At 50.4% G+C, this 13,003-nt stretch overlaps 1 protein-coding gene across 1 annotated transcript in view; it reads left to right on the top strand.

The window, feature by feature from the left end:
• LOC104368900 (WD repeat containing planar cell polarity effector) overlaps positions 1 to 12,708 on the top strand; it is a 105,457-nt gene extending 92,749 nt beyond the window's left edge. Inside the window, exons 15-17 of the mRNA XM_033006593.2 lie at positions 4,428 to 4,525; positions 6,079 to 6,107; positions 12,578 to 12,708. Of these exons, the coding sequence (XP_032862484.2) occupies positions 4,428 to 4,525; positions 6,079 to 6,107; positions 12,578 to 12,628 (178 nt within the window). The 3' untranslated portion in view covers positions 12,629 to 12,708. The remainder of the gene's footprint in view (positions 1 to 4,427; positions 4,526 to 6,078; positions 6,108 to 12,577) is intronic.
• Positions 12,709 to 13,003: the final 295 nt, after the last annotated feature.

The following is a 13,003-nucleotide window of genomic DNA, read 5'->3' as shown; positions in this document are numbered from 1 at the left end:
TCAATTGACCTGATGAAATCATTACTGCATTTTTAACACTACCACCCCTGTCAGACCCAGATACTGTCCCAAATCTCTATCTTACCCAAGTCTCTGGAAGCTCATCCCTAGCACATCCCTGGACTTCTTTTTTTCTTATATTTCAACTTTGACAGAACCTTTGTTTCGGGACAGCTGAGGCCTATCTCATGTATTATACCTAGGTAGCATCCCTGGGCAGGGACCCTGCAAAGACTAGCAGAAGACATTTGTGTTTAACTTACTTAATCAACCCCGTTACTGACGCCCTTCAGGGAGCCTGACATCTGCATATGTGTATCAGAAGCCCAGTTTTCAGCCTGCGTGATTAACAAATCACTTCAATTAACTCTTCACATCCTCATCTCCTTTGCCTAACGCGGAAGGCCATAGCCTGGCACGGAGACAGGGACAAAAAAGGCTGAAACCAAAATAATCATTCACAAAATAGTCTCGAGGGTTTATTTCTTTGAGAACTTATTCTAGGCAAATTCTGTCTCCTCTTCTTGCCTTGACAGTCAGAAAGCACAGACTATAGTTTGAGACTAAAGTGTGTTTTACAGACAGAGAAAATTGGCTTAACTCCGTGACATTTTATGAAAGTAGCAATAGTGTCACTGTCAGCAGAGAACTGTAGTCAACTTTCTGAACTGTGCATGCACACACACAGAGTGAGTTATGAGCAATAAGGATTTCAGGACAACACTCCAGATAGAGGCATTTTATTTGCTGCGTGATTTCTTTCATGCCAATGTGAACAGGGCAGTTAAATACCACCAGCCATGTACGGTCCAGTGAATAATTCGACAAGACAAAGCTCGCATCTCTGGCTTACATTTGCCACTGGCCATTGCCATTCTCTCCTTCCAAGTGTCAGATATGTTATAGCCTAGCAGTTCTTTTCCTCTCATTATTCTTGTTACCTGTGTACGGAAAAGTTTTGATCAGCATAACCCTTTTGCTGCCTGTAAATGAGGAAAATATTTTCAGAAGGTATGGATGCTGTTGTTTGGAGGAGCAAGGTAGCATACCGATCCTCTTGGCAACGTGTTAAAGGAATTGATTGACTCCCTGTGGGGCAGCTTATTTCTGGGTGAGTCAACTAGTGAATGCCTGTGACTGGGCCAGAGTTCAGCACGTAAGAGTCAGCACAGAGCTGTGACCATTGGCACTGGTAGCTGCGGTGTGGGTTTCCTCCCCATCAGTGTGGCATACTGTTTCCTTACCGTAATGCATTGTGAATTTAAATATCTTGCATTTGCTGGTAGTGCCAGGTTGTGTGTGAAGCTGGGTTGAAGGTTTTTTTTAGCTTATTATCCATCTACCTTGTCCCCATCCCCCAAACCAGAACTACTCCTATTTTAATTAGGATATCTCTTATTTGAATACAAGTGATTAGGATAGAAGGCAAATAAAAAGCCCAATCATCACAGTGATTTTTATCACAAAACTTTCCTGTTGCTTATGTACTTAAACATACACATATTTCTACTTCTCTACAAGGTTTTTATTTAAGCTCAGAAGCATGTTTGAACATTTTGAATCTGTAGCATCACTGATCAAACCTCAGGAAGCGTTAAGAGAAAACTGCACGACAGTCTTTCCTATCTGTGTATGTTGGTTATTAAATCAGCGTAAAGTGAGAGAGAATTAGCGTTATCCCACTGCATCCCCTTTTTGTGTGTCATGTAAAGAAACCCATGAAACAAAGATTTCTTACTCCGCTGTTTTGTGCTATTAAATAAAAAGAGCATTCACCACTGTTACAGCACTTCTGTTTGTTCTTTCACCATCAGTTATCTTTTCCAAAAGCCCTCTTTAACCGGGAAGCAAACCTGGCCTTAAAATAGCAGGAATATAGGCTGAGAAATACAGTCTGCCATGGGTCCAGGCGTAATCCTACAAGCTGCTCTATCTGTCCTAGCAATTTTCAGTTCCAAAGTAACTATTAAGAGGCGTGCTGTGGGGATGTGGCAATGTGGTGTAGGAAATTCATCACGGAAGTGGGATCCATCAGCTGAGCCGTGCTAATCCTGCCCGGTTGCTGCAGCCTCCTTTCTCATTCTTTGCCAATGCTCAGCCTCAGTGAAGGTAACAGCAGCTTCACGCGCGTCGAGAACACAGCAGCAGGCAAATATGTGTGGTGCTGTGCGAAGCAGCACTCTCAATTTCTGCATCTGTAAAACTGAGCTAATACGTTACCAACTTCAAAGGGGTGTTTGGCAAATTAATTAGCCACTGTGCATACAGCACCTTGAAAATAGAAAATTAACTCTTATTAGCCCGTAAGTACTCAGGATGCATTGAGGTGCGCTCTATGGCCTCTTGACTCCAGACAAAGGTCCTCTTGATTAAATTAAATGGCTAACGTATTAATGCGTTAGCACACTCGAAGAAAGAAAAGTTTGAAAAAGCAATTTGGCTTCGTCACATGAGCAGCATGTATACTTAATGGAAATTTTTCCAGCATTCACAAAACAAAGAAAAATCAATAAAATGTCTGCCAACTGTTCCACTGAAAACATTTTATAATCTATAGCGCTGAGAATCCTGAGCCAAGATAAACCAGCATTGCTGACAGAAAATACTGACAATTATTTTACATTGATTCAACTTGGCCCAGCCCAGACTGACCTTGTTTATTCATCTCAGTCTCTTAATTCATATTAACTTGGCATCAAAATGGGACATGTGGCATGTGGGCTGAAGACCCATTTCTGTATCTTAGACTCAGATAAATGTAGCACATTGAGTACTTCCAGTGCCTTGAGCTCTTAGGTAGATTTATATGCATTAGACAGAACTGGTTAAGTTCCTTTTATCCCCGCTGGGCTTTTCATGTCTGTTGACTGTAAAACTAGAAGCTCAGTAGAGGTAACATCTTCTTCTAAGCCTTTGGATATACATGAAATCCTCCCCAGTACTGGTCAATTTTAAAGACACATCCAAAGAGGATGGAGGGGTTTAAGCTCTTTTAAAACACAAAAATAGAAGGGTTATGGTAATTTGGCAGCCAAAAGAGCAATTTGCAGGTCTCGGCAGAATCCGAGGCTGTGGGTAAGAAAGCTGATCAAGTCACTACAGAGGAGATAATGGGGTCGAAGAGCAGAAGAATCCCTCCGTTTTTGCAACCAGCATAATCTGGTCTCCAGTGAAGTTTCTTAGTTTCTTTTGCTGAACCAATAAAGCTTAGCGTGATGGGAGAGTTGCATTACTGCAGCTTAAAAATGTTTCGGGAAAGCTGATGAGGAGAGTTGTTTGTGGTTGCTTTACAGATGCCCAGCTGCTTGCATAGCTATCGCCTGACTGGGAGTGAGAAGACAAAGGCACAGGGAAAATCTGAGATTTTCTTAAATTATTTATGTTCTCGTCAGTAATAAAGGGCTTTTTATGCCTGGAATGTGTTATTTGTATTATCAAAGCTGCGTGAGATTTCTCACTGTGGCAGTTGACAAATTGAGTGGCACACAAAAAAGTTCACAACTACGCTGCTGTCATAGCTGAAAGCCACCCTTGAGTAAAGCACTACTTGAGTCAAACATGACTACATCCACAGAGGAGTAAAAACCACCCAAATGAGGGGAATCCCCCAGAGGGGATTCCAGTTGGCCTGGCACGAGTGGTTTAGTTTATTTTCTCTGTTTGACTCATTCTTGTGGAAGGCAACTCTCCCTTGGACTTGGCCAGGCACTTGGCAATTGGCGGACGGCAGGACGAGCGGCGAGTCGGCAAACCGAACTAGCACAAGATGACCTCCAAATTTCCAGTTCCACTACCTTGGGAATGGATTGCCTTTCCACACGCCTACATAAGCAGAGATTAACGATGAGTGAAGAAACTGAGACTAGCAAAACCAAAAAAAAAAAAAAAAATTCCATCTGCATTTTCCATAACACATAGCTGGTGTTTTCCTCCCTGCAGCTCCTTCGCAACTTGGATTTCAGTGATGGAATTGGTGTTGGGACAGGCTTTAACTGCAAAAATCACAGAAAAACAGCACTGCCTTTTGGGTTGGATGTCCTCCTTTCCCAGCATCTGCCCGGCTGCCTCCGTGCAGAGCTGCCGCAGTGCCACGCGCCTGCTACGTGCATTGCACATCCACTGCTTGTCCTGCTTAACAAAACTTCAATTGCTCCCGAAACCACCAGATTTACACCACGTTTTGAATGACAGGATGGTGCTGGAGCGACTGCACAGCCAAATGAGTGATCCTACTGACGCTCAGTCAACAGATGTATTGGCATCTGATAAAAAAAAAGCTCCAGTTTGTAGCCAGGGAATTACACAGGCTGCTGTGTACTTGAAGAGATAGAAAACAAACAAAACAGCTTTGCTCTGCTATGCAGCGTCTCCCCAACTCTTCAATCCTTGCTCCCTTCCCTCCTATCACTTCTGTTTTGTTTTCAAAGGCAAAGCTGCGGACAGGCGGAGGACACCGAGCGTAAGCATGGAGTGGCTGGCCACAGCGCCTCCCTGACGGGGAAACCCTTTTCTGGCAGCCAGGAAGGTAAGCGAACGAGTCTCTTTCAAATATGCACAAGGGGGGATGACGCTAGAAATAATGGCGATTGATATCCTGAAAAAGAAAATGAATCTGGGAATAAAAACAAGGCATTGGCATCGCAGCGTGAGCTTGGTTTGCGCATGCCTAGCAGGGAGAGGCATGAGGACTCGGCTACCGGCTCTTGCAACGTGGAATAAATCGACTGATCGTATACATCTCCTTATCTTGCAGTGCTATCCGTGATTTAAGAAAGGCAGGCGAAGTGTTTCTTAGTTTCGGGCATTGTTGCTCTGTTATTCGGCGGGCCGTGGCCAGCAGTAGAGCCTCACCAGTTAGGTGGTTTGTGAAGCAGCGTTTCGCGTGACTTCTGCGGGCAGTTCCGCAGTAAACGGACGTGGCTGTCTTGCTTCGGCAGCGTTTGGAATCTCCAGCATAGAGTCCTACTGCAACAGTACAACAAGAGAAGTAGTCCAGCACAAGAAAGTCATGGTTAAAGAGTCGTCCTCTAAAATCAGCCGGACGGGGATACATCGGAGTATTTGCACAAGGGGTGAGGCAAGGGTTTTTATCTTCTGCCTTGTCCGGGTGTCCCGTCACTGTACTGACAGGCATGTAGGGACTCAGCCAGTCTCCGGGCACACTGACACACAAGGTGAAGGCATAACCGCGGTTCCTACAGACACAGCTGGAATAGATCATTTCGGACGAGGCAGCTGTGGGTGTGCTTCCACCTTACAGTGGAGCTGACCTAGCAGCTTACAGTGAAGCAGGATGGGAAGGTCCCGCTTGCCCCTCACCACCTTCTTCTGCCCACGTTCACGGGATCGCACCGGGGGCCACCGGCGTGTTAACCCGACCGAAAAGAAATCACTCATTTTCTTTCCCGTGGGCTTCTTGTCCATTCCCTGAACCAAACTGCCTTGCCTGGGGATCAGAGGACACCACAGACAGCACCAAGTCAGGGTCAGAAGCAGCACATTGCCGGCAGCGGGGTGTCTTTTTGATGTCGGCAGCTGTTAATTCAGCTCAGGCTGTAACACGTAAGCCTCATCCCCCGGCACCTCCAGCGGCAGCCTGACAGCGCACGGGCTGCGGAACCCTCCCGAGACACAAAATGAGCGCTGGGGCAGGCTGCCCGCACCCAGCTCCGCCACCCTGCAGCCGCCCAGCGCCGGGCAGAGGGGTGTGCTGGGCCACGGCTGCGGCACCGCGGGTGCCTCCCACTTCTGCAGCAGCTCCCCGCCGAGCCGGGACCCGGTGGGAGCCCCGAGCCGTCACCGGCCCCGCTTCTCCGCACCGCCCTGCCTGTAAAAACCACGGCTGCTTTAACGTGGGGCAGCATTTGACGTAACACGTGTATCCTGCATGTATAGACTTGTATAAGTGAGGCGTTAAGCATTTTAATTCATCCACTGAATAACAGGATATAAAATAGCAGTGTCCTATCGAAAAAGTGAAAGAGTTACCTAATGCCATACCCTTGTTTGGGTTTTTCAGTGAGTTAAACGGAATGTAAATAACATGGCGATCTTTTTCTTTTTTGTTTTTTTTTGAAGGAAATTTGAGAGCGGTTCCTTCAGAGCAGGTAATGCATTTCTGATTTATTTTTTTATTTCTGCTTATTATTATTTACTCTGAAACTCCCCAAGCCTGTCCCTGCAAGCTGTCTGCCTGCAGGGCTCTCGCTGAAATTGGTAGAAATGCTCCTATACCGCACTGCTAGAGTGGGGCTTCATCTGCAGCTCTGAATTGAGCGCAGTGCATAAGAGTCGAAAATTATTATTATCCGATGCCTGTTGGATAGGACCTAAGAAAGAACTTATTGTCCTCCATCCATGTTCATCTTACAGGAACTAGCCGGCGCTCACATTGGTGCTTTCAAGAGCGAGACCGCAGTAGAGAGGAGTGAAATACTACCCTATGGTTTCATGATCGCTTTAAGCTGATTTAACTGCAAGGTGCTGCCAAAAAAGGTGGACCATCCCTTCCCCCACCACCAGCCTCCAGTCTTATGTCCTCCTCCCTCTCCCGCGCTGGCGCAGGCGCTCGCCGCACTTCCAGCCTGCGAGACGCTCACTGAGGCAGGAGAGGAGAAGAAGACCCCCCACGTGGGCAGGGAGGCCCTACCCTGCCCCCCAAATCCTTCAGCTCCCCCCAACTCCCACGGGGGACATTCCTTCCTGGCCTTGCTTGGTGCCCTGTGGTTGGGTGTTGGTGGGAGGTGCGTATAGAGCACATACATAGGGCAATCCTGTCTCCAGAGCTGATGAGTCAGCAGCATGCAGCACCAGCACACTCCTTCACTTCTGCTTCGAAGGAAAAAATAAAATAAAATAAAATAAAATAAAATAAAATAAAATAAAATAAAATAAAATAAAATAAAATAAAATAAAATAAAATAAAATAAAATAAAATAAAATAAAACCAAAATCAAATCAATAAAAGAAAATAAAATAGAATGAAATAAAATAAAACAAAATAAAAATAAAATCAATAAAATAAAGCAAAACAAATAAAATAATTTAAAATAAAATAAAATAAAATAAATAAAACAAAATAAAGAAAATAAAGAAAATAAAGAAAAATAGATAAAATAAAATAAATAAAAGCTGTCTCATGGCGGCATGGGTGAAGGCACAAGAATGCCTGTATTTTAACCTCCTCCCAGATGCAGTTCTTACTGAAACTTTTATTTTGAGGCCGAAGTATTCAATGTTTGGTCTCGGTACAAACAGATCATTTAAAAAAAAAAAAAAGAAACAGAAAGGAAGCACTTCAACCTCCCGGTGGAGCAGGATGGCACTTATTTACTTCTTTCATTACAAAACCAGCCCGTGCCAAGTACAATGGTGCTCGAAGAGCTGTTCTGCCAGTCCCGAAGCACTGGAGAACAACATGGGCCAGCCCCACCGCCGCAGCCCCCCGCGGGTGGAGGGCGGGGAAGTGCTGGGGGGCAGGTGACAGGGGCGCGCTGGCGGCGGACCCCCCCAGCCAGAGGATACCCCCGGTGGCCTTTCGACAGCTTCGGTGGCCGCAGGATACAAAGTAGAGTAAAATACAGCGGCGGTGACAGCCTGGAGACGCTGGTGGGATTCCTGGGTGTGCAGCTGGGGTACCCAGCAGTTCACCGCTCCTTCCCTGAGCCATGTGTAAGACTCTCCTTGCCCTCACATCAGCAGCTGAATCAATGAACTGAGAAGTTTGTTTGAAAGCTCCGGATTATCGCAATAAAATCCGCAAGCGCAAACGCACAGGCTGCGTAACGAGCGGGATACAAAGAAGAAAGCTTTGCCATCGCGCCGTTAAGGACTTACACAAGGGAGCGGTTGGAGCATCCTTTGATTCCAAAAAGTTACTGTAGCTGAGCGGGCACCGTTGCTGGAAGCCGGTGGGTCAAAGCGTGGCCTCCGTGACCCCGGTGGAGGTGCCCCGATGTCACCACAGACGGCAGAGCTGCCTGCGTGCAGGAAAACGGGGCGTCTCCAGCCTCGCTGAGCTGCTCTGATTCTCACAGGGCCGAGGGAAGGGAGGCAGCAGCTCTGATGAGCGCTTGGGCTGCAGAGGGAAACGACCTGCTGCTGGGGAAGGGAGAACCTGTTGGGCACGCCAGGTTTTTGGTTTTTTTTTTTTTTTGTCGTAACAAAGCCATCCACGCAACACTGACTTGGCACTTCTGGGACCACGTTTCCAACACCGTTCTGTCCTGACTTCTTACCGAAAATTCAGAAGTCTTGCAGCAGCTGGGTACCAGCGCAGAAACCAGCACCCAGCAAACCAAAGCAGCTCCTGGCTAGAGCAACCCCTGGCTTTCGTGCAGCCCATCCCGAACCCAACCCGAACCCAGCGGCAGCCCTACGGCTGGGCATCACTACCAGCCTGCTGCGTCGGCGCCAGCGTTCCACCGTCAGCCCGTCCCCAAGGTCCCACTTTCACCCTCCTGCTCCCGTGGGCTGGCGTGCCTCCACCACCGCTTCCCACACATCGCTTCAGAGGGAGCCCTCCCAATACCGGGCTCGGTGCCACGCAAGGGGAGCACACCCAAAACCCAGCCCTATCTTGCACGGTCGATTCTGCAGGAAGCGCTCTGCAAGCTGCGAGCCAGAGGATTTGCTTTGCCCCCCGTTGCTGGTTTGTTGGCGAAAGGCTGGAGCCGGGAGGGACCTATCCCCGGTGCAATTGGCCGTGGAGGCCTCCGTGGGGATGCCGCCGACGCGGACCCTGTCTTTCGCAGGTGCGTCGTAACGCGCGTCTTCCTCCCTTGCCGCCGCTCTCAGCTATGAGGAAGCTTCTCCTCCCTGAAACTGGGAAGATCACGCAACAAACTGTTCCCAGCCACCTGCCAGAGCAGCTGGCTGTCACACAGCCAAGCGACGCTTGAGCCGTTGAACGAGATTTGTTTTCTAGAGGAAAGCATGAGCCCTACAGCGCGCGAGAGGCGGCTCAGAGGCGAGGCCGTGCGACCGCAGGGGCCGCCTGCGTGCCTGCGTGCGTGCGTGCGTGTGTGTGTGTGTGTGTGTGTGTCCCCTCCCCAGCAGTGCCGGTGGCTTTGAGCTGGCCCAGGGCACGCGTGTCCCCGCTGCAGCCCCTTGGCGCGTGGGTGGTGATGGGCGAGGGCTGCTGCGGCCGTCTGGGCTTGCGTGTGGGACAAACGCCGATGACGTGGCTTTGCCAAGCTGGCTTGGGACCAGTGCTGGCCAGAGGATCCCGTCACTGGGGACGAAAGCTGGGACAGCATAAGCTGCGGCTTTTCTTGCGCTGTGCGTGGCTCGGCTGGGTACAGCTCTTCGAGCAACCAGGGGGCAAAGCAAATGAAGAGCGAGCATCCCGTCGGCAGTGTTTGGTGGGGTCAGGATCTGGGTGTTCGCGTTCAGTCCGGTCCCCCAGGAAAGGCTGGAGGTGGGATGGGGGTCGCCTCAAGGGCTGTGCTGCTACTCGTGCTGCTTGGAGCACGGTGATCTCCAGAGGTCCCTCCTGGCCAGCGTCCTTCTGGGATCTGATACTCATGAGCAAACTATGTAGGTTGGTTCAAAGAGCCTCCGTTTAGCAGCACCCAGCCTTAGCTAAGCAAAACTAAACCTCCAAACACCCCGGTCAGCAACTGCAGTACAAACAAGACCCTTTGGAAGACGTGAATCTCAACTGCTCCGGACTGGAGACTGGTCTTATTTATGGCAATTTGAGATGCTGAAGCCCAGCGGTGCCCTGTGGCTACCAAATGGTCGTTTTACTGTATTACCACTCGGCTAAATACCTATCGGCCAGGAAGGTTTTACATGTTGCTAAGGGAAGCAAGGCATTTCCAGTGAAAGGGAGCATCACCTGTAGATCCTACCAACAGGCTTGTCCTTCCACGAAGCCATTCCTACAGCCTGGAATTGGGCAGTCTCTGCCTGAAAAAGCAGGTGTTTAAATAACTCCCCAAGGCGCCTTCATTTATTCCTCTCTCTCCCACCCTTGTCCTTTCCCACCTCCATCACATCCTTGAGAATAATCCCCAGGAGAAGCAGCGTAGCCTCCTGGGAGCACTACAGCAGCACGGGGAGGAGGTTTCTCTGTATTTCCCGCTCCAGGAGACTAAAGGGATCCACCGTTCTGGCTCAGACCTGGGGAGACCAAGCAAACCACTGCCTCCATCCTGCTATCCCTGCAGGTCCACGATGGCTTAGTGGCCTTTCAGTTGCAGGGTGTGCCTTCCCGTACCACTCCTCCCTTCGCCTGCCGGAGCGGGACCACATCATTACCATGCAAAGCCCCACAATCTGAACTCTCCAGGGCACAAGTGGATGCTCTCCTGTCAGGATATTCATGTTTTCCTTCTCTGGATGACTAGCTGCTCATTACCTTAGGCAGCAGCACTGCAATGCTGGCTTCCCCTGTTCCTGGACAGCCCTCTTCCTGCACTGTGAAAATCAACTCTCATCAAATGATTACAGCTTCTTTTATTGCTGGGGTACTACATCAGAAAAGATGCAGATGTCAGAAGGGGGTTCCAGTCATTATTGCTCTTCAGCCTTTGATTAACATTAAAGACCTCTACAAGCTTGATGCCACATCAGAGACTTCCCACACCAAGGCTGCTGTAGTGTGACCAGAGAGGTTTGCAAATAGGTTCTTTTTAAAAAGTATCAAAAAAAAAAAAAAAAAAAAAGGCAACGAGGTAGGTCTGCAGAGCTGGGTTGGGGTGGGGTGAGAGCTCTTGTAAACCTCTCCCCAGACAGGCACAAATCACAAATCCAAAAACCTGGCTCAGATACCTTTCTGATGCACTCAGTTCCCTGAGCCTTGAACAACAGAGCCCTACGCAAACAGCTTTGAACTCTGAACGGTCAAACACAGGGCTGTGTCCCTCCAGCCTGCCTTCACTCTCCCACCTACTGCCTCAGTCCCCAGAGCAAGCACCAGCTGAAACCCTTCTGCATCAGGCACTGACACAGCTCTAGGGAAACAAGAGCCACCCCTCCCCTTCAGCTGCTGGTGCCCCTCAAGGCTTTACTGCTGTGGCTCCCCTGCAAAAAAAAAAAAAAAAAAATAAATAATAATAATCTTTTGTATTTTTTCGGAGCCTCCAACAAGTGCCATTCGGCGAGCAAGGAGAGCCCACAGAGAGCTTGCAGCCACCCAAACCCCAAGGCATATACACACAGCCCCCCTGTGAGGGCTGCCACTAAGGCAACTCATCATCCTCTTGAAGTCACCTGCCCAAGCAGCAGTGTTGGTGGTGGAGCCACGCTTTGCGTTTCGCCACCGGAATAACCTGGTGGGGTCAGGGATGCAAGCGCTGGGTCGGGTGGGACGTGGGAGACGCTTTCTCGTCGCCTTCAAACCGCCTCCTGGGAACGCACGGGGGGGTCCTGTTGTGGCAGAGCCACGGGGAGTGCCCAGCCACAGGCTGGAAACAAAAGTGGGTGTCCACGCGGAGCCGTCACGCTCCCGCCGCTCGCTCCGTGCTGAGGGAGGGCGGCTGTAGGCAGGGAATGCTGTTCCGGAGGGTGATCCCTATCTCTGTGGTGAAATGCACATGCCATGAGATGGAGCTGCTGCTCTGTAAAGGTTCCTTAGGAAGCTGCAAGAGTTCTTAGTGGAATTTTTTTTTTTTTTTTTTTTTTTTCCCCCCCCCCCCCCCCCCCGCTTTCCTGGCGTGGAGGAGCAGCCAGTCACTCGCCTGAGCCCTGTCCGCCCGCACCAGCGCCTCGGCAGCCTGGCCCAGCCCCGCTGGCCACCTCCTGGGGCTGGGGCCGAGCCCACCCCCTTCCCACGCCAGCCACCCCGGCTTGCCCTTGGCGACAGGACAAACAGACGTTTCCCTTTGTTTTCAGCTCCACACCTAGTTTTTTCTCTTTGCATCGTGAAGGGCCGGCTACTCATCTGTAATTCAAAAGAAAGCAATGACTCACTGCACTACAGCGCTTTCCAAGGCAAAGCGTTTCACGCGTTTTGCAGGCACGCTAGCCTGGGTTATGAAATAACCTCTATTTGCGGCGCATCTCCCCGTCCCCGTGTCCTGTGCAAAAACCAGGGGGCTGGGGTTTCCACCCCGCAGAGAGAGGGGCGCGGACCCGCGCCGGGTTGCGCTGACTGAGGAACGCAAAATGCCATCCCCGCCGAGCTTTGAACACCCAGGCTGGGGGCGTTCGCAGCAGGTTTTAATGAAAAGGTAACAAAAAAAATCGAAAGTTTCGCTTTCGCCAGCGAGTGTCCGGGCGCCGGGGGGGGCGGCTCAAAGGCAGGTGGGGCCTCGGTTCCCAGCCCCTCGCGTCCCACCCCCGTGTCCACCGCGGGGACCACCGCCAGCGGTCACTGGAGCCGCAGCCCCTGGCGCCCCCGGGGAGCAGCGGGGGAGGGGGGTTGCGAAGGGGCTTAAAAAAGGGGAGAAGGCGCCTTACGCGGAGCCACAAGGCGCTCTCCACCCCTTTAGGGCAGCATCCTCCGTTCCCAGGCCAGACGGGGTCAGCCTCTGCCACTGCCTCCTCTCCCTGGGTTGGGATAACCCGTGTTCCCATCCCTCATCGCCAGTCCCGGCAGCCTGCCCAATCCTGCCTGTCTTTCTCCCCGCAGGAGACCAGAGACGGCGGCTCTCTCAAAGTTGTGCACTTCGGGCCGGTGTGACAGAGCTGCCGAAGCAAAAGGGAGACCTTCACCTCACCAGGGCGGGGAAGCTCACGGCCAGGTCCTCCAGAGAACTTCCAGCCAGCCCTGGATCCAGCCGCCAGCAGAAGACAAAACACCAGGCTCAGACCCCCCCAAATTATTTCTGAGTTAGCACGAACACGTCCGTGCACAGACGGCCCCGTGTTTGCTTATGGAGGGCAAGTTGGCGACGTTGTCATTGTGCCACTCAAAGACAGCCAAAAGGGCGAGTAATTGCGGGGCCTCATCTACCGTACAAATGCAATGCTGAAAAATTTGGGGGGGTGTTTCTTGGGCAAATCCATAAACTTCTCAGGAGAAAGTCTGTAATTCTCTATGCATTATATATTTTAA

The sequence above is a fragment of the Tyto alba genome, unplaced genomic scaffold (genome assembly GCF_018691265.1).
Source record: "Tyto alba isolate M040663 unplaced genomic scaffold, T.alba_DEE_v4.0 Super-Scaffold_22, whole genome shotgun sequence".
Lineage (NCBI taxonomy): Eukaryota > Metazoa > Chordata > Aves > Strigiformes > Tytonidae > Tyto > Tyto alba.
The sequence above is the reverse complement of the archived record's forward strand: the minus strand, read 5'-3'. Positions and strand labels throughout refer to the sequence as shown.